Genomic DNA, 21,928 nt, shown 5'->3' on the forward strand with positions numbered 1-21,928 from the left:
GCTCATAAAAGGAACAAAGGCCTCTGCTAGCACTCGTCCAGGAAAAAGCTGCCGCTCCAGCTCTTGCACCAGTGCCAAACAAGTAAGTTCTTCCCCATATGTCTTGGTGCCTTTCAAGCTGCCTACCCCATGCTGGAGCCTGGAGGGAGTGGGTCTGAATAAGTTCATGATGGGCTCTTTAAGAGGAGCTGCCTGGGGCTTCTGCAGCCTTAGCCTCCTCAGCCTCCATTCCTACTGGTTTTTATAGCCAGAAGTTATGGGGGCTTCTCTTCCTGGCACTAGAACCCTGAGCTCGGGAGCCTGGTGTGGGACAGGGACCCCTCACTCTTCCGGGATAACCTTCACAGCCGAGGTGTCCCTCCTGATTTTATCCTCCACATGTGGGTGTGGACGAGCCTGTCCGTGCTGCCGCCCCTCCTACCGGTCTTGATTGGCTGCTTCTTTAATTTCATAGTTGTAGGACTTCCATTCTGCTCGATGTCAGGTGGTTCTGAATGATGGTTGTTCTGTTCTTTAGTTGTAATTTTGATGTGGTTGTGGGAGGAGGTGAGTGCCGTGTTTACCTACACTGTCCTCTTGACTGGAAGTCTCCACAGGGATCCTTCTTACATTCAGACTGTGAGTGCCTCTCCCCTGTGTAAAAGCCTTCCATTTCTCATTGGCCACCGCGTCACATCCAGACTCGGCCCCCGCTTGCCCCTTTAGCCTGTTCTCTTCTAACTTCTCATCCACAGTCATAGTGCCAACCTGTTTTCATCCCTGACCCTTTACATTGCTCTTCCTTCAATGGTCCCCCACTTGGCTAACTCCTGCTTTCCCTTCAATTCCCAGCTAGGTGGCCCCCTCCTGCAGGAAACCATTTTGACCCTGCAGACTGGTCTCCCACTGACAGACATTAAGCAAATCCCTCTCCCAGCTGTTCCCATGCTGTGCTGCAATCACCCAGCTAGTTTTCTGTCACTTGACTGAGTTGTCTGAGGGCAGGGGCCACATCCTAGTCGCCCAGCATAGTGTCAAGCATGTAGTAGGCACTCAGTAGGTGTTTAGTGAAATTCAGGGGAAGTGCTGCTGGGGTGGGGGTATCTGGGTCTGTGATCCCACCCGTGTGCGTTCTTTAGGACTGTCCACAGCTCAGGCACTGGGGGCCGGCTCTGGGCTGAGGTCCTTCCCGGGAGTCTACCACTGCACCCGTCTGTGGAGAATAGGAGAGCTGAAGTAGGTGAGGGGTAGGGTGTGTGTGTGTGAGGTATATATGTGAGGAGGCTGGCTTCCAGGCAGCATTTCGCTGATTTCCACTTGCAGAATCCTTTCCTGATTCTTTCATCTGACCTTGCGTAAGGGAGTGGAAACTGGCTCCTGTATTTGCTCCTGCAGCAGTGGGAGCCCAGTGTAAGCTGGGGCAGAGGAGAATGTTTGCGTAGGTTTCTTGGCAGAGGAGGCCACTGAGGTTCAGAAGGACTGTGACCTTGACCAGGCTGATGGGAGCATGCAAGGTTGAGACTCAGAGATGGTGACACAGGCAGAGTGGCAGGGCCAGCCACATGCAGGCTGGGCTCAGGCAGGGGTGGTCCGTGGGCCTGGTGGGAAAGGGGACTGTCTGGTGAAGCCAACTCCATAGGCATAACTCTGCAGACAGCACAGACCTGGGTGCAAGCAGGGGTGGGCAGAGACTGAGCAGGTCAGTGGCCAGGGTCTGACAGCAGAGCGGGAATGTGGAAGCCTGAGACTACCGCACTGGCCTGGCTTGTGGGATCCTGGGGCTTTGGCTCAGCCATTGCCTGCAGTGCTTCTTCCCCCACTGGCCTGACTGGCAAATGTGGTCCCAGTTTCTCCAGGAAAACACTCAAGGCAAAGAAGGGTAAGTCTGCTCTGTCTTCCTGCCTTCCAGCTTGCACGAGCCACTGTTCGTGATCCCAAGACAGGCGTCCTCACGGTTGCCAGCTACAGGGTTTCCAAAAGGTCAGCAAAGGTGATGGTGGCAGGGTAACTGCTCAAGCCCCAGCTCCAGGGCCTCCCAGGTCCTACCCAAGGACTCCCAAGGGAGGGTGGCTTGGCCTGTCCTACCTGCTGGCACCTCCCTTACTTAGAGCACTCACCATGCTGCCTGCTAGTGCTGGCCCTGATCTGGGGGGAGAGTGCAGGACCTCATCTAAGCCTGTTTTTCCTCCCTCTCTCTCTTCCTCTTCTTTTGGCTTAGCTCCTGGCTGGAGGAGAATGATGATCCTGTTGTGGCTCGAGTGAATCGTCGGATGCAGCACATCACAGGGTTAACTGTGAAGACTGCAGAGTTGTTGCAGGTATGGCTGGTCCCTGGGACCTTGGATTGGGAGGGGGTATTTCTGAATGGATGGTCTCTGAAGGTGCCCAAGACCTGGCTTAGGGAGCCTTGTCCAATAGACTATATGACTGCATAATGCTGTGCATATGGAATGAGGTAACACTGGGAAACCAGAATTCAGCTTGCTTGCTGGCATTCATCAGTTACAATTCAGCAAATACCGATTATCTTCTATGTGACTAGGAGCTAGGGATTAGTGTTGGGCATGGCAGGCCATTCATATCTTCTTGACTAAGGAAGCTGAAATCCTAAGTAGTCCCAGGGACACCTCAAAGAGAACTATAACTATCTTCAGAGGGCATGAAGGTGAGTCCTAGGCAAATGTTCTTGGAGGGAAGATGTTCTGAGTAAACTGGTGGAAGTGAGTGGCCTGGACCAGTTGGCTGGTGAAGGTGGAATGCTCTTCTCAAAGCCCCACTGTGGAACCCTGACATTCTGCCCATTTCAGAGGTGATTGTGAAGACACATGGCAGCACTGTGCTGAAAAGTTTGGGATGAAGCTCCTTATAATGAATCCTCAGTCTGTTGAGTTCAAGTCAGCACTGGCCATCTTCTGAACATCTGGACTTTCAGGTTCTGTTGTAAGGTGATGGCCTAAGACACTGTCGGAGAAGTTTCACCGGCATTTTTTAGATTCTCCTGGATCTGTTTGGCCAGAGTTTCTAGGTGTTTAAAGGATCTCACTCTTAACCTCTAGACTTGGCATTTGGGTCTTTTTGATCAGCTACAGGTCTTATTGGACTGCATTTGGAAATGATTCTCTGAACTTGTGCTTGGATACACACAAGGAAATTTCTCTCTCTCTTCCTTCCTGTATTGCTCACTTCCTCTCTCCCTCCCTCTCTTGGTCTATAGCTGTGTCAGCAATCAGGAAACCATTTGTAGGTCATCTTTATGGATATGTGTGAAGAGTACCACAGTTTTTTTTTTTAAAACATGCTAATTAGCTTACTAACAGTTGTGTGAAAACTTGATGTAATCTTTTCAGTTCAATTGAACAATGTTGAGTTTTTAAGCCTAATTTTTAAGTAAGTTCTGCAGACAAGCTCATAGACAGAGGACTTAGCCACATTTCCTGCTTTATTCTTATGTGAGAACAGCACCATTTCAATAGAAACAAGGGCTCTCACTGTACTAGATACATCCCAGTTGGCTTTGTTGTGATTCATATCTTTCTGGAGCAGAGTGTTTTTGTTGTTGTTGTTGCTGTTTAAGATATCTGCCACTGCTTCTTGTATATCAGAGCTGGTATTAGGATTCTCATGGTCCTGATCAATACACCATTTTGCTTGATTGGCTGATTCCATACTCTGGACCAAGGGGCTGAGAAGCATGCTTCATCTTGCCTGGCCTATCATCATGTTGTGGCTCAATGGATGATGGGAATCTGAATGCCAGAACTCCCAGTGGAGGGGCTTTTATAGTCAAGGATCTTCTGGAAGATCCAGACCACTGCCAGGGGGCTGGAGACACTTTTTTTTTTAAGCCTTACCTGAGGATATATTTTTCACTGATTCTAGAGGGAGAGGAACAGAGAGAGAGCGAGAGAGGGAGAGAGAAACAACAGTGTGAGAGAGAAGTATCGATTGGTTGCCTCCTGTATGCACCCTGACTGGAGATTGAACCCACAACTTGGGTATGTGCCCTGACTGAGAATTGAACCCACAACACTTTGATGCACAGAACAACACTCCAACTGAGCCACACCAGGGCGAGACACCATTTTTGTTTGCTTTATTCTTCTAGGAGCTGTCTTGGCATTTCTTTTGCCAGCCAGCAATGTTGAAAGCTTTGATCCTACATGGTCTAGGGGACAGGAACATGGGCTTCAGCATCTGTCTTTAAGTCCGCATTGCACACGGACTGCTTGCAGTGCGGTAAATGCACCCAGAGTCCCTGTGGGAACGCTCCAGGCTTCAAGAAAGGAACTGGTTCTTCTGCTACTTGTTGACACTTTTTCATCTGTAGTTGATGTTTGCTATAGATCATTTAAGGAAAAGGGACAATTGAGGTTTTCTTGTGAATTGGATGAGGGCCAAACAGAGGAAGAGAGGCCACACTGCTAGAATTGTGGAATTGAAGACACTTGACTGGATGGATCAGCCTCACCAAAAATAGTGATTTCTAACTTGTTTTTTGCCTTCACTCTGATGTCAGCATCATAAAAACCCATATCTTTCAAATGACTGACTCTTCTGCTTTTGTCACAACAAATCTAAAGGTTCAGATGAATGCCTCCTCACAGGAATCTGTTTTGATGTGCGCTTGCTTGTTATTAAAGGTGTGAGCCTGCGGACCGGAGTTTGCCCAGAAAGTGAATCTGATTGCCGCAAACCCAGAAGTTCCCATGACACTCACCATGCTGCCTGCTAGTGCACTATTTGGGGAACAGTATTAGATAGTGTAGGTACAATGACTTCAGCACCATGATCAAATGTAGTTCCCCAACTGTTAAAGGACAAGCCACCTAGAGAAGTGCAGTGTCTTTCACTTCCTGGGATCTGAGCATGTAAGCACTCCATCCAACAAGTAGGAGTGTTGGAAAATACAGTCATACTCCACACCTCCAGCAACAGCAGTGATGGAGGTTTCTCAAGTGCAGTGGCATGGTGATGACAGTCTTGTTTAACATTTTAAGTTCTCGACTAGAGTGGACCCATGGAAAAAGCCTTGTACTGTCACTTCCTCAACCAATCAGCATTTCCCTATTTAGAGGTACCTCAAGCCTTTGGGCCACCCACTGAACCCGGCCTCCTGCACCATTGACAGGATGTCCGGGTGTTTTTGGTATGGGAATCTTGAAGGCTGAAGCAGTGGATGATAGCATTTTTTCATTCCCTGATTCTTCATATCAAAATTTTTATTTTTTGGAGACTGAAAATCATGCCGCTAAAATTCTGTACTTCATTCCGTTAGACGAATATTGTTTATGCTCCAACAGAAGGATTCTCTATTGTAAAGTGCACCCTCCCTGCCCACCCCAAGGCTAATGGCCCCCATTGTTGCCAATTTTGTAGTATTTCTCACCTGACAGTTGGAATCACCTGGAAGAATACACAAAAAGTACCATTTTCCTGAGGACTAATAGCTGAGCCCCAAATGTTTTTAGGGTTTCAGTAAGCCACAATAACCAAGTGTTCCCAGATGGACTTTGGTGGTACCACTTGATTGACCAGCTTTCATATCAGATTCTGAACTTCATCTTGAACTTTGTCCCACTGTCTCCTGAAGCTAAAATAACCATTGTGATTTAGGATCAACATTGTGCTGATAAGCTGGTCACAAAGGCATTCACACACATAATCCAATTAATGACACCTGGTAGTTTCTGCAGCTGAGGTGGCTCAGGTCCTAGTCCAGGTCCAGGCTCCTGCTGGGAGCACTGGGGTAGGGCAGCAGCTCTGGCCACCCTGTAACTGGTTGCCCATGTGCTGCTGTTTCACTTGGAGGCAGAAGCACTCCATGCAGCAGACCACTGCAGGATGGAGGAATATGTTCGCCCTGCTCAGCCTGACCAGGATCAGCTCCTGGGGCATGGTGGCAGGAGCAGTAACAGGCACTGAGAAGCTTCCAAACTAGTATTTTAAAAAATTCCAACCTCTCCCTGGCTGGTTTAGCTCAGCGTTTAGAGCGTCGGCCTGCAGACCGGAGAGTCCCGAGTTCGGTTCCCGCTAAGGGCATGTACCTTAGTTACAGTTTGTCCCCGGTCCTGGTTGGGATCGTGTGGGTGGTGACCGCTCGATGTGTCTCTCTCACGTCGATGTTTCTCTCTCTCTCTCTCTCTCTCTCTCTCTCTCTCTCTCTCCCTCTCCCTCTCCCTCTTCCTCTCCCTCTCCCTCTCCCTCTCCCTCTCTCTCCTTCTCTCCCTCCTGCTCTATCTGAAGATAAATGCAAAAATGTCCTCGGGTGAGGATAAAAAAAAAATTCCAATCTTGAGTTTGTTGTTGACTTTCCTCTGGATTACCTTCTCTTCCTCTCCCAAACAATCAGGGCTCAGGCCAGGGCCTGTCTCAAGGGCTCCCTCTGCGGCCATCCCTGAAGGACTGGAGCTTTCTCTCAAGCAGGTGGCCGCAAGCAGGTGGCCCATTCTGTTCTGTTTGGGGACCCATATTTGTGCTGCAAATGTGGGTCTAGCTGTAGACATGTTTGCAGTGTTTGTTCTGCCTGTGCTGGCCAGGCAGTCACCTTCCATCTTAGAGAGGCTGGTCTTGGGGGTTCTGGCTGTTTGGGGTTCAGGTTGTTTAGTTGCTACCTGGGAAGATAGTACCCTGGGGAGATGGGCTGTTCTGGGCTGTTCATGCTGCTGACAAGGTCCAATGTTGTTATTTTTCACCAGGTTGCTAATTACGGAATGGGAGGACAGTACGAGCCACATTTTGACTTCTCTAGGGTAAGGCTCAAAGCACCGGTGCTTTCAGAGGGCCCTGTTCCAGTTGGTTTGCTTCCAGTTGGAGCTTCTGGAAGCACTTCATCCTCCACATCAGGCTCTCCCCACCTCATCAGGGCCAAGTCTTTGTTACTGGAGAAGCCCAACTCTGGAAACACGGGCCCTGCAGAGCCCAGTGTAGCCTGGCTGTTGCCCCTGTGTGTGGGGAGTACTCTCCCTGTCCAACCCTGTCATTCTTTGCCCTGAATGTAGAGCAGAGGACCTCATAGGTGTCTGTGAAAGCTTTTTCTGCCCCCTCCCCCACGCCCTGCCAGGGTTTGCATGGCAGCCTTGGCCCATGGTCCAGGCTGATGGGTGGAACATACACTCACTACCTTCCCTGACCCTTTTGGCCTCAGTCGGTGGGTGGTGGGTGGTGGGTGAATGTCCTGGGGCCAACTTGCAAACTTGGGTGAAAGTTGTTGTTTGTTGCAGCGACCTTTTGACAGCGGCCTCAAAACAGAGGGGAATAGGTTAGCGACGTTTCTTAACTATGTAAGTATCGGGTCCAGGCCCGCCTGTTCACTCTCACTTAATTTTATAGAACGATGAGCAAGATGTTTTCAAGCATTTAGGGACGGGGAACCGTGTGGCCACATTCTTAAACTATGTGAGTATGATAAGTGCGGTGTGTGGGCCTTAAGAGGAGTCTGGGTCCAGAAAGCTCTCTTATATGCACTCCTGTCGGGGCTGATGCCACTGGCGTTGCTCAGTGGCTGGGTCCTTCTTGCCCTCAGCATCCTTCTTGTCTGGATTAGACTGTTGGTCTTTGTTTCCATCCATGGGCTACCCTGGCCCCCAGGACCTTTACAACCCTGGGCTCAGGGCTAGTCTGGAATTTTGGGGTGGGTGCCCTGGAAAGTTCCCTCCTTGGCAGCAGAGTGAGGAAGTCACCCCAAGGTGCTCTTAGAGGAGAGCTGCCTTAGTTTCCCCACACTTGGTGTCCTGTCTCCCATAGGCTACTTGCAGTCCAGCCACAGGCCCTTGGGTTTTCCTCACATGAGCAGCAGTTTGCTCTCCCCTCTGCTGAGAGAGCCAGCCCTAAAGAGGCACAGAAGCTGTCAAGAAACTTAGAGACAGATGCCTGTGTCCATTTTTCCTCTGGTTTCTGAAATAAGTTTTTATTGTGTGGCTTTTATGTGCTGGGGACTGCCATGAACACACTGGTGAGCAGGATGTGTGTGGACTCCCTTGTAAGGCTGGCCGTCTAATATGAGAGGCTTACTTTAAACACAGGAGCGGTCGTTTTGTTACCATGGTGACAAGTGCTTTTGAAGACAGTAGCTTAGGGTTGGTGTTCAAAGAAGGCCTCCCTTGGGAAGTAACATGTCAATATTGAGACTTGAAGGTTGAGTGGAAATTAGTTGGTGGAACTTGGTTTCTGGAAGGAGAGAGAGTGTGCGAAGACCTGGAAGAGGAAAGGAGTGTGTGATGTTGGGAAAGTAGAAATAGGCTGGTGGCTCAGAGGCATAAATTGGTAGTGGCTAGAGGGCGAGGCTTGTGAGACTGACAGGGCCTTTGGGTTCTAGAAAAGAGTCTGGATTTGATCCCCAGGGCTGTGGCCCTCAGGAGTTTTCATCTTATTTGTTTTCTGTGTTTGTCGAATGCCCTTCAGTCTGTCTGGTATGTGTCCTGTGGAAATATTTATTAGTTGCAAATGTTATTACATTATAGGGAAAAACATTGAAGTGAGAGAGCCAGACGAGAAAGAAGTAGTGTGTGGGCAGGAGTGGAATGGAATTTGTGTTCCGTGTAGTTTGAGGCCTTCTCACAGGAGAAAGCAGGGCCTCTGGAGAGACAATGCCCCACTTGCCCACCCAGATGTCCCTGGGGCAGGCACTGATCTAGGAGGGTGAGGGTCTAACTAAAGCAACAAGATTTTAGAGCCAGAGAAACAGAGCCCACAGTGGGGGCCCAGATGGTATTGGAAGCATCAGAGAGCCCCTGCTCAGGGCAGCTCATGGGGTGTAGTGGCTTAGGCAAGGCCCTGACTGAATGGGGATACAAAGGGTGGAAGTCAGGCAGGCATTTTCCAAGTAAAACTTAGATTGTTCCCACCTGATGACAGCTGAGATGTGGGTCTCCTGCAGGCCTATAGCTCATGAGTGCCCATGGCATTGTCACTGTCCTGAGGAACCATACAGATTAGGCAGGGTTTAGGAAGGGGCAGGGCATGGGAACAGCCTTTCTTGGCTGAAGGACTGGCTGTGGAGCAGAGCCTCCAGGCTGTGCTGCTCATGCTCAGAGGAGGTGGATCTGCGTACCTTGTCATGTCCTTTGTGGCTCTTGCTCTGAAAGCCTTGGGCAGAAGGGCCAAGCTCTATGCCTTGTATTCTCAGATGAGTGATGTAGAAGCTGGTGGTGCCACCGTCTTCCCTGATCTGGGGGCTGCAATTTGGCCTAAGAAGGTAAGTTTGGGTTCTTATGACTCAGATGTTGAAGCAAGGCTTTATGTTCCCTAGTCCTATTCCCTGGACCACTTGACTCTCACTGGGAGGGGCCTTAGCTGCTTCTTGCCTAAACTCTGACCTTGTGGCCCCAGCTTCCATCTGGGGAGAAGGGATGAGGAGGGAGGTCCCTTAGGGGCAGGTAGGTTTGGAGACATCTACCACCCCGTGAAGGGTAGGTGCTTTCTGGGGAACTTTTCTGTAGCTGGTATCCCAGAGCCATGTCCCCCTGTACCTGGGAGAGTGAGGTGTTTCTGCTCAGGGAGGGGCTCAGTGGTGCTCAGTCAGGTTCTTGAGCCCAGTCTCTAAGAATGTTGTCTGACGGGGTGTCTCTTTTTCCCAGGGCACAGCAGTATTCTGGTACAACCTCCTGCGGAGTGGGGAAGGTGACTACCGAACGAGACATGCTGCTTGCCCAGTGCTTGTGGGCTGCAAGTGGGGTGAGTGGCTTAAGGAGTGGTGCTGGCCTTGGTGGTCTCAGCCTGGGTGGGCTCTAGTGGCCATCCTTAGACTGTGCTGGGAGACAAAGCCAAGACTGTTTACCTTTTTTTTTGGTATGTGCCCCTAGTGGGAACCGAACCCGGGACTCTCTGGTCCACAGGCTGTTGCTCCAACCACTGAGCCAAACCGGCCGGGGCCTGTCTACCTTTTTGAGGTGTTTTTTAAAATTCTGTTAACTTGTAGTCCCACCCAGTTACATAGCTGTCCACTCAGCTGCATATGTGCCAAGACAACCATTTGAAGTCACTCTCAGAGATGCCAAGAGAGCTAAGGAAGCCTCGAGGAAGATAACTGGACAAGCATCAGAGGTCCAGGATGGCTCCTTAGAGTAATGGACTCTGGCAAGGGTTCTGAGGGGACCCTGGGGGAGAACTCGAGTCTGAGAGGGGAAGAGTTGTCCCAAGAAAGCAAGGCCCATGTGGAACAAGGCACAGGCTAAAACCAGCACCACAGGTGTGGGGACTGGCTGCCTTTGTCACTTGGATACAAGGAGGCCTGTGGCACAGGGAACAAGAGATGAGGCTGGAGGCTGGGACCAAATCACAGAGGCTGAAGCCTGAGCCTTATCTGGAAGCAGCTGGGATGAGCCATGGAGAGGCTTGAACTAGCATGTGCTAGGAAGTGATCTCGAAGAGAGGAGTTTACAGCCCTCCTGGGGAGTTTTGGGGATAAAGAGTAATAGGTTCACAGAAAATTGAGCAAATGAAAACAGAAATTGAGGCAGTTGCTGACCAGGGAAAGGGAAAAGCTATACAAGAAAGGAACTATAAGTCTAATCTATTAGGTGGCTCATGTGTGAGCAATATTTACATGACATAACAGTGTAAACACTAAATATTAATGTAACTAAAACCTTGATTTAACTTTATTAGGCAGAAAAGAGGTAATAAGTATGTGTTTTAGGGGTAGTATAAAAGAAATCCAAAATCGAAAGTCAAGAAATAGCACTATAAGGCCCTGGCCGGTTTGGCTCAGCAGTTAGAGCGTCAGCCCATGGACCAAAGGGTCATGGGTTCAGTTCCAGATCAGGGTTGCAGGTATGATCTTTGGTCCAGGTTGGGGCTGTGTGGGAGGCAACCAATTGATGTATCTCTCTCTTAAAAAAAAAAAAAAATCAATGGGGGAAAAAATAGCATTATAAGCATGGTATTTAGAAAAATGAGGATAACTATTAGAAGAAACAAGTGAAGAAGTTGAATGTCCTCTGGAAGTGGGGGTGGTGGGAAAGGGTAGGTAGAAGATTGCTGTCTATCATTATAAGCTTTGCAGACAATTTGATTTTTTTTCCACTAAGTACCTATATTACTTTAAGTTAATTTATATTTAAAACACTCTATGACTTCTGTAGTACATTAGAATAAATGTGTTTTATTCACTGTGAAGGAGTCTGTGTTGAGGAATGAAATCATGCTTTATGTAAATCTGAGACACAGCTTTAGGTGAGCACTTGGCTACCCACAGCACACAGACTGCATCTGCTGGCCCCAGTTCCTGAGGTTGATGTCTAGGCCCTCCACCACCTTGACAGGCTTCCTCACCTCACCTCCTACCTCTCAGTTCCCATCCCTGCCACCTTCCAGTCATATCAATTTGGTTGGGTTTCTTAACACACACCAGGCTGCTTCATGCCTTCGTGTCTTTCTCATCCTGTACCCAGTTCCTGGACCCCTTTGGTATAGGAACCATCATGGTCTGTCCATCTTCTTCCCTGAGTAATTCCTATAAGCTTCATGCCCAGCCCTGGGGTCTCCTCTTCCCTCACATGGTTAGATGCCCTTTGGCTCTGTTTCTATGGCAACCATAGGCGCATGTGTCTTCTGTCACTGGTAGGTTTTTGTACAATTATCTGTCTATACAGGCTTTCCTCACTGGCTCCTAAGCAACTTAAGACCGGAGACCACGTCATACTCACATCTGAATCACAGGCCCACCGCAGGATTCCTTCTGAAGGAATTGTTAATTTGGGGGCTGATCGAACCAAGGATTGTAACATACTTTTTATCTGTTCACAGTCTCCAATAAGTGGTTCCATGAACGAGGACAGGAGTTCTTGAGGCCATGTGGATCAACAGAAGTTGACTGAAATCCTTCCTGCCCTTCCTCTTCCTGGCCCCACAGCCCTTTGTCTTCAAGTTCAGCGTGACAAACACCTTTCTTTGTATGTTCTAGCCCCTGTCAGGCGGGTCTTTGGGGTAATTAATGTTTGTCTGGAGCAGACCAAGTGGACAGGGGAGGGTCCTGGGTACCTTGGTCCTCGACTTTCTGGTCAGCCTGTGCTGTCTCTGGTCAGAGCAGCTGCAGCAGAGTCAGGCTGTCTGGCACCTAGTGAGGTGCCTTTGTACCTCAGCTGCTTTGGGTGTGAGGTGTTTCAGTGAACCAAAGTTCTGATACCTTGTTTACATATTTGTTTTTATGGCATTTCTAATAATGTGGCTTTAACCAAAAAATAAAATGTCCCTGCCAGAAGCCTTAAAGAACCTCATTTGGAGTATTTTTTTTTTAAGACGGGGGAGCTTTAACCAAGTTCACCATTTTCTATGCATCTCCTCTGTAGAGGCAGATTCTGGGTAATAGTACTTTAGTGGCAAAACCCTGACCTTGGGCACTAGATCTGGTGTCAACACTTCCATCTCCTGCAAGCTTCAGTGTCCTTTCTGGAAAGTGAAGGAAGTAGTCTCTCCTGGTCTCTCAGACCATAGAGGTCATCATATATGATCATGACTATGATGCTCTTATAATTTGAAATTTATTTAAAAATTTTGAGATACACACATGGAATTGTTTGGGATACACATATGTACAGTTTAAAGAATATGAAGGTAAGCACATGTACCCATGTCACCACTTCCCAGATAATTTTCAGATGCACACCTCAGGAGCCCCTTGTGAGCCCCTCCTGGATCACATCTCCTACCCTGCACCCCTTCCTCAAGTAGCTTGGTGGTAACCGTTTCTAATGATTTGTGGTAGACTTTCCTTTGTGTTTTTTTGTAGTTTTACTATCTGTATCTGCATGCCTAAATAAGTAGTCATTTTCTTTTCCTGGATTTTGAACTTTTGGTACATGGGATTAGAGTATTGTTTTTTTGTTTTGTTGTTGTTTGGCTTTCTTTATTCAGTGGTTGCTTTAAGATTCATCCATGTTGTTCTGTAGTTGTAGTCTGTTTTAATTTGTATAGTTCATTCTGTTTTGTTAATGTATATTCTATGATGATGCCATAATATTGCCAGTATACTGTTTAATAGACATTTGAGTCAGTTTCAGTCTTTATACATTATGAATAATGCTGCCATTTGCAGTTTTATACATGATTCCTGCTGTACATAAGCACATATTTTTGTAGTATGTATATCTAGAAGTAGAAATGCTGAGTCTTAGTAGATGAGTCTTCAGTACCATATAATGTATCCCAGAGTGGTTATGTGCATTATTACCAGGAGTAAACAAGGGTTCTTATCCCAACCTTCTCTAATATCTGGTATTGTCATACTTTGTTTTTTAGGTTTTTATTTTTATTTTTATTGTTGAATGTATTACAGATGTTCTTCATTTTTCCCCCATTGACCCCCTCCTCCCCACTACCATCCCCCTCCTGCCTTTCCCCACACTGTTTTCTGTGTCCATTGGTTATGTGTATAAGTTCTTTGGTTTATTTCTTTCCAACCACCAAACCATCTTCTCTTTGAGGTTTGTCAGTCTAGCAACCAATCTGCACTTCTTAATCCCTTCACCTTTTTCACCCATTCCCCTAACCCCCCTCTCATCTGGCAACGAACAAAATGTTCTCTGTATCTATGAGAATATTTCCGTTCTGCTTGTTCATTTTGTTTGTAGATTCCATTGTCGATAGATTATATATTCATTGCCATTTTGTTTGTTTATATTTTTTATCTTGTTCTTCAAGAAGATCCTTCAACATTTCATATAATAATGGTTTGGTGGTGATGAACTCCTTTAGCTTTTCCTTGTCTGGGAAACTATATGGCCATCGATTCTAAATGACAGCTTTGCAGGATAGAGTAATCTTGGTTGCAGGTTCTTGGTTTTCATCACTCTGAATATTTCTTGCCACTCCCTTCTGGCCTGCAAAGTTTCTTTTGAGAAATCAGCTGATAGCCTTATGAGAACTCCCTAGGCAACTAACTGCTTTTCTCTTGCTGCTTTTAAGATTCTCTCTGTCTTGAACCTTTTGCATTTTGATGATGATGTGTCTTCGTGTGGGCCTCTTGGGGTTCATTTTGTTTGGGACTCTCTGTGCTTCCTGGACTTGTATGTCTGTTTCCTTCACCAAGTTAGGAAAGTTTTCTGCCATTATTGTTTCAAACAGGTTTTCAATTTCTTGTTGTCTCTCTTCTCCTTCTGGCACCCCCAAGATGCGAATGTTGGCACGCTTGAAGTTATCCCAGAGGCTCCTTACACTATCCTCATTTTTTAGGATTTTTTTTTTCTTTTTGCTGGTCTGATTGGGCATTTTTTGCTTCCTTATATTCCAAATCAATGGTTTGCTTCTTGGATTTAGGTACTCTACTATTGAATCTGTGTAAATTATTCTTTATTTCAGTTAATGCCTCCTTCGTTTCTGACTATGCATCCATCATTTATGACTGGTTCATTTTAATGCTCTTGAGGCCCTCACTAAGTTCACTGAGTATCCTTATAAGCAGTATTTTGAACTCAGCATCTGTTAGGTTGCTTATCTCCATTTCGCTTAGTTCTTTTCTTAGGGTTTTGTTCTGTTCTTTCATTTGGGACCTGTTTCTTTGTCTCCTCATTTTGGCTGCCTCCCTGTGTTTGTTTCTGTGTATTACTTAATGAGAGGTATGGGACTATCTGAGACCAGATGCTGCTTGTTTGAAAGAATTTAGGAAAACCTGAAGCAGGATCCTATGGTTAAGCAACTGGCAACAGCTTGGGTGGGCCTGAAAGTTGGGTGGGGCAACCAGTGTGAGCCAGGTTGCTGGAGTCCCAGATATGGAGTCTGTCTGCCATCCCAGGGAAGGGCTCACCAAAGGAACAAAGGCCTTTGACTGCATGTCTATCCCGGAGAAAGCCCCCTCTCCAGCCCTCACTGCAGTGCCAAACATCTCAGTTCTTCCCTGTATGTCTCTGGCACCCCTCGAGCTGCCTCCCCTCCAAGCTTAGAGGGAGAGAGTCTGAGTAAGTTTGTGCACGGGCCCTTTAAGAGGAGCTTCCTGGGGTTCCAGCTGCTTCAGCTTCCCTGAGCCTCAGTTCCCGCTGGTTTTTCCAGCCAGAAGTTATGGGGACTTCTCTTCCTGGCACTGGAACCCTGAGCGGGGCGCCTGGTGTGGGACGGGGGTCCCCTCAGTCCTCAAGGAGGACCTTCCCAGTTGAGGTGTCCTCCTGATTTTTATCCGCCACACGTGGGTGTGGGACCAGCCAGTCCGCCACCGCCTCTCCTACCAGTCTCGATGTGGCTGCTGCTTTAATTTCGTAGTTGTAGGACTTTCATTCAGCTTGATTTCAGGTAGTTTTGAATGATGGTTGTTCTGTAGCTTAGTTGTAACTTTGATGTGGATGTGGGAGGACGCGATGCCACGTTTACCTACGCCATCTTGACCGGAAGTCTCTCCCATACTTTTGAATTTTAACTAGCTTGTTACATATATAGTATTAAATTAAACATGATTGTTAATGGCATAGAACACCTTTTTGTATGTGTATTAGTCTTTAGGTTTCTTTAATTGTCTATTCAAGTCTTTCTTACTGATTAATAGGAAATTTTAATATATAGATATAAGGTTTTTGTTGGTTATATGTTTTGCAAATTATATCTTTTTTCTAGTGTGTCTTTTTATTCTTAGTTCTTTTGATGAACAATTCCTAATTTTTACGTCAAATTATCAAGTTTTCCCTTTTTTGATTTGTGCTTTTTATGTCTTATTTAAGGAATTCTTCCATACCCCAAGATCATGAAAATATTTCCTGTATTCTGTTCTAAAAGCATTATAATCTTGTCTTTGTCATTTATGTCTTTAATTCACCTGGGTTTTATTTTTGTATGTGGGATGAAGTGTAAGGGTCTATTCACAAAATTATTTTTGCATGTTTTATTAGGATAGGATAGGTTTATGCTGAAGGAATAAAATACCCCCTAAGTCTCAGTGGCTTAATATATAAAACTGTGTCTCGTGTAAGAAAATCACTGGGGCCCTGGCCAGTTTTGCTCAATGGTTAGAGCATCGGCTTGCGGTCCAGAGACACCCGGGTTCGGTTCCCACTATGGGCACCTCGGTTGCAGTTTGTCCCTGGCCCTGGTTGGGTTGTACGGGTGGCAGCCACTCGATGTGTCCTTTTCATTTCGATGTTTCTCTCTCTCTCTCTCTCTTCCTCTCTCTCCCTCCCACTCTATCTGAACAAAAAATGGAAAAATATCCTCAGGTGAGGGTAAAAATAAAATTCACTGGGTCTAGGGCAATAGCTGCATACCCACTACCATCTAATTTTCCTCTAGTGACTTCCATTGGCAGAAACTACGAGGAAGTCAGCTTGTATGGAAATCTGGGCAATATAGTTTATGGAGTCAGAACTCCAATATAACAGCAGAGTATAGAAAGATGAGCTTAGAAATGAGAAATAATAAAAAATGACTGGCATGCTAGGTGGCTTTTTTCTTGTTTGAGATTTATTTATTTATTTATTTTTATCCTCACCTGAGGACATTTTTCCATTCTTTGTTCAGGTAGAGTGGGAGGGAGAGAGAGGAACAGAGAGAGAGAGAGAAATATCGATGTGAAAGGAACACATCAAGTGGCTGCCACCCGCACAACCGACCAGGGCTGGGGACAAACTGCAACCGAGGTTCGCGCCCTTAGCGGGAACCGAACCCAGGTCTCTCAGGACCGCAGGCCGACACTCTAACCGCTGAGCCAAACCGGCCAGGGCTTGTTTGAGATTCTTTAGGCTTCTTGAATCTTTTTAATAGTATCTTAATCAGTTTTAGAAAAGTATTAAATCATTTGCTCTTTCAGTATTTTCCATGTTCCTTCTGAAACTCTGATTAAATGTCAATTAAACTATATTCTACTATTCTTCCTATCTCTTAACCTGTCTTGCTTTTTTTATGCTATATATATTTTTGGATACCTTTTACAACTATCTTCTAGTTTACTAATTTTCTCTTGTATTAACTATACCCAGGAGTTTTTATTTAAACACTTTAAAGACGTAATTACATTATTTTCTGGCTTACACCATTTTTTGCTGTGCAGAAGCTTTTTAGTTTGATGTAGTCCCATGTGTTCATTTTCTCCTTTGTTTCTGTTCCTTTGAAAGTAATTTTTCCCCCACCCATTCCCTGCTGTCTGCTTTATTTTATTTTAATTGATTTGAGAGAGAGAGAGAGAGAAAGGGAGAGAGAAAAACTTCGATAGGTTGCCTCCTGACTGGGATTGAACCCAAAACCTGGATATGTGCTCTGACTGGGAATTGACCCCGCCACCTTTTGGTGTACAGGACTATGCTCCAATCACCTGAGCTGCACTGGCCAAGGTCCTGCTGTCTGCTTTTTAAGATTTTTCTTTGTTTTTGTTTTTAATGGTTTTACTATTATACTACCTAGGGTGGGTTTCTTTCTTTTATTTTTCTGCTTGAGGTTTATAGAATGTCCTGAATTTGAAAGTTAATATCTTTGATCAGGTTTTGGAAATTTCTCAGACGTTATTCAAATATTCTTTTGTCTCACTTTCTGTCTCTCCTTTTTTTCTAGGACTCTAATAATCTGGATGTTAGAAATTTTCATTGTACCTCATATGTCCCCCTGCTTTTTTTCTGTCTCCCACCCTTTTTTTTCTCCCTTTTGCTTCGGAATTGATCTTTTCTATTGCTCTGCCTTCTAATTTATCTCTTCTGTGGCTAAACCCATTTATTGAGTTCTTAATTTCACTTGTATTATTCAGTTCTAGAATATCCATTTGTTATTTTTATTTATATTTATTTATTTTATTTTTTCTTTATTGATTTTGGAGAGAGAGAAGGGAGAGGGAGAGATAGAAACATTGTAGAGAGAACATCGACTGGCCACCTCCTGCATGCCCCCCCACTGGGGATTGGGCTCACAACCTGGGCATGTGTCCTGACCGGGAATCAAACCAGCAACCTCTCGTTACATGGGTCGATGCTCAACCACTGAGCCACATGCCTAGACCCATTCGTTATTTTTAATAGGCTCTAATTCTCTGGGGAATTGATCTCTTGCTTTCTCCATGTCCTTCTTGAACTAATGAATCAGTTATTTGAAACATCTTGTCTGTTAACTCCATGATTTAGATTATCTGTGGTTCTCTTTTTTTTTTTTTTAATTTTAATTTTATTTTTTTTAATTTTATTTTTGTTACAGATGTTTCTCCTTTTTTACCCCATTGACACCCTCCTCCCCACCCGCCCCGCCCCATCCCCGGCTTTGTTGTACATGTCCATTGGTTATGCATACATGCATATACGTTCTGTGGTTTATCTCTTCCCACCTCCTTCACCCCTCTTCTGAGGGTTGTCAGTCTGTACCCCACTTCCACGTCTCTGGGTCTACCCCATTGCTCAGACTGTTATGTTCATTATATTCCATATATAAGTGAGATCATATGATACTTGTCTTTCTCTGATTGGCTTGTTTCACTTAGGATAATACTTTCCAGGTCCCTCCATGTCGTCGCAAAGGATAAGACATCTTTCTTTCTTACAGCTGCATAGTACTCCATTGTGTATATGTACCACAGCTTTTTTATCTATTCGTCTACTGATGGACACTTGGGCTGTTTCCAGATCTTAGCTACTGTAAATAGTGCTGCTATGAACATGGGTGTATATATATTCTTTCTGATTGGTGTTTCAGGCTTCTTAGGGTATATTCCTAGAAGTGGGATCACTGGGTCAAATGGAAGTTCAATTTTTAATTTTTTGAGGTAACACCATATTGTTTTCCATAGTGGCTTCACCATCTGCATTCCCACCAGCAGTGTACTAGAGTCCCCTTTTCTTCACACCCTCACCAATACTTGTTTGATGATTTGTTGATGGCAGCCATTCTGACAGGTGTGAGGTGATACCTCATTGTTGTTTTAATTTGCATCTCTCTGATGATTAGTAATGTTGAGCATTTCTTCATATGTCTCTTGGCCGTTTGTATGTTTGGAGAGGTATCTATTCAGCTCCTCTGCCCATTTTTTAATTGGGTTCTTTGTCTTCCTTTTGTTGAGTTGTATGAATACGCTATATATTTTGGAAATTATCCCCTTATCTGATGTATCGTTGGCAATGGTGTTCTCCCATACAGTGGGTTGTCTTTCCATTTTGATGGTTGTTTTGCTGTGCAGAATCTTTTTAGTTTGATGTAGTCCCATGTGTTCATTTTCTCCTCTGTTTCTGTATCAGGGAAAATTCTGCTGCGTATGATGTCCGAAATTTTGTTGCCTACATTTTCTTCTAGACTTTTTATGGATTCAAGGGTCACATTTAAGTCTTTTATCCATTTTGAGTTTATTCTTGTGTATGGTTAAGTTGATGGTCTAGTTTCATTTTTTTTGCATATAGCTGTCTAATTTTCCCAACACTATTTATTGAAGAGGCTGTTTTTACTCCACTGTAGGCTCTTGTCATCTTTGTCAAATATTAATCGAGCATATTGCCTTAGGTTCATTTCTGAGTTCTCTATTCTGTTCCACTGGTCTATATGCCTGTTCTTGTACCAGTACCAGGCTGTTTTGATTACAGTAGCTTTGTAGTATAACCTGATATCTGGTATTGTGATCCCACCTACTTTGTCCTTCTTTTTCAAAATTGTTGTGGCTATTCAGGGTCTTTTTTGGTGTCATATGAACTTTTGAAGTATTTGTTCTACTACTGTGAAATATGTCATTGGTATTTTGATAGGGATTGCATTGAATCTATAGATTGCTTTGGGTAATATGGACATTTTAATGATGTTAATTCTTCTGATCCATGAACAAGGTATATGCTTCCACTTTTTTATATCTTCCTCTTTTTCTTTTTGCAATGTTCTGTAGTTTTCTGTGAAGAGGTCCTTTACTTCTTTGGTTAAGTTTATTCCTAGGTATCTTTATTTTTTTGCCACAATGGTAAATAGGATTGTTTTTTCAGTTTCTCTTTCTGTGAGTTCATCATTGGTGTATAAGAATGCTGTCGATTTCTTGATATTAATTTTGTATCCTGCTACTTTGCCAAATTCAGTTATTAAGTCTAGGAGATTTTTGATGGTGTCTTTATGTATAATATCATGTCATCTGCAAATAATGACAGTTTCACTTCCTCCTTTCCAATTTGGATCCTTTTTTATTTTTTCTTCCTGTCTGATTGCTGTGGCTAAGACTTCCAGTACAATGTTAAATAAGAGTGGCGAAAGTGGACATCCCTGTCTTGTTCCTGTTCTTAAGGGAAATGTTTTTAGTTTCTGCCCATTGAGTATGATGTTGGCTGTAGGTCTTTCATATATGGCCTTTATTATGTCTAGATATGATCCCTCTATTCTCACATTGCTGAGCATTTTTGTCAGAAATGGATGCTGGATTTTGTCGAATGCTTTTTCGGCGTCTATTGATATGATCATGTGGTTTTTATTTTTCATTTTGTTTATGTGGTGTATCACGTTTATTGATGTGTGAATATTGTACCAGCCTTGCATCCCTGGGATGAATCCCACTTGGTCATGGTGAATAAATTTTTTGATGTATTGCTGGATCTGATTTGCTAGTATTTTGTTCAGGATTTTGGCGTCTATGTTCATCAGGGATATTGGTCTGTAGTTTTCTTTTTTTGTAGTGTCTTTTCCTGGTTTCAGAATTAGAATTATGCTGGCCTCATAAAACGAGTTTGGAAGTCTTCTTTCTTCTTGAGTTTTTTGAAATAGTTTGAGGAGAATGGGTGTTAGTTCTTTTTTGAATGTTTGGTAAAACTCCCAGTGAAGCCATCCTGGCCTGGGCTTTTGTTTGCTGGGAGAGTCTTGATTATATCTTCAATTTCTTTAGTTGTTATTGGTCTGTTCAAGTTTTCTATCTCTTCCCGGTCCAGTTTTGGGAGACTGTGTGTTTGTAGAAATTTGTCCATTTTGCTTAGATTGTCGAATTTGTTGCCATATAATTGTTCATAATATTTGTTAACAATCCTTTGTATTTTTGTGGTGTCAGTTGTTACTTCTCCTCTTTCATTTCTGATTTTGTGCATTTGGGTTCCTCTCTTTGTTTCTTGGTGAGTCTAGTTAAGTGTCCATCAATCTTGTTTATCTTTTTGAAAAACCAGCTCTTTGTTTCATTGATCCTTTGAATTTTTTTTTTTTTTTTTTTTTGGTTTCTATGTCATTTATCTCTGCTCTGATCTTTACTATTTTCCTTCTTTTTATTTGCTCTGGGGTTTTCTTTCTTTCTTTTTTTTTTTTAACTTATCTTTATTGTTGAATGTATTACAGATGTTCCTCATTTTTCCCCCATCGACCCCCTCCTCCCCACTCCCACGCCCCTCCTGCCTTTCCCCACACTGTTGTCTGTGTCCATTGGTTATGCATATATGCATATAAATTTTGGGTTTATTTCTTCCCTTCCCCCACCCCTCTTCCCTTGGAGGTTTGTCAGTCTAACAACCAATTTGTACTTCTTTTTTGTTTGTTTGTTTTTTCAAATCTTTATTGTTGGATGTAAAATGTATTGCAGATGTTCCACATTTTTCCCCCATTGACACCCTCCTCCCCACTCCTGCCCCCCTCCCACCTTTTCCCACATTATTGTCTGTGTCCATTGGTTATGCATATAAGTTCTTTGGTTTATTTCTTCCCACCCCCTCAACCCCTTTCCCTTTGAGGTTTGTCAGTCTAGCAATGAATTTGTGCATCTTAATCCCTTCACCTTTTTCACCCATTTCCCCCAACCCGCCTCCCAACTGGGAACCAACAAAATGTTCTCTGTATCTATGAGAATGTTTCTGTTCTACCTGTTCATTTTGTTTATAGATTCCATTGTTGATAGATAGGTATTCCTTGCCATTTTGTTTGTTCATATATTTTATCTTTTTCTTCAAAAAGACCCTTTATCATTTCATATAATAACGGTTTGGTGGTGATGAACTCCTTTAACTTTTTCTTGTCTGGGAATGTTTTTATATGTCCATCGATTCTAAATGACAGCTTTGCAGAATAGAGTAATTTTGGTTGTAGGTTCTTGGTTTTCATCACTCTGAATATTTCTTGCCACTCC

At 44.5% G+C, this 21,928-nt stretch overlaps 1 protein-coding gene across 1 annotated transcript in view; it reads left to right on the forward strand.

The window, feature by feature from the left end:
* Positions 1-12,140, forward strand: part of P4HA2 (prolyl 4-hydroxylase subunit alpha 2) — a 39,691-nt gene extending 27,551 nt beyond the window's left edge. The window contains 7 exon segments of the mRNA XM_036240185.1: positions 1,889-1,959; positions 2,198-2,297; positions 6,675-6,728; positions 7,309-7,374; positions 9,104-9,172; positions 9,555-9,651; positions 11,725-12,140. Coding sequence (XP_036096078.1) covers positions 1,889-1,959; positions 2,198-2,297; positions 6,675-6,728; positions 7,309-7,374; positions 9,104-9,172; positions 9,555-9,651; positions 11,725-11,795 — 528 coding nt within the window. The 3' untranslated portion in view covers positions 11,796-12,140.
* Positions 12,141-21,928: the final 9,788 nt, after the last annotated feature.

The sequence above is a fragment of the Molossus molossus genome, unplaced genomic scaffold, assembly GCF_014108415.1.
Source record: "Molossus molossus isolate mMolMol1 unplaced genomic scaffold, mMolMol1.p scaffold_m16_p_4, whole genome shotgun sequence".
NCBI classification, from domain to species: domain Eukaryota; kingdom Metazoa; phylum Chordata; class Mammalia; order Chiroptera; family Molossidae; genus Molossus; species Molossus molossus.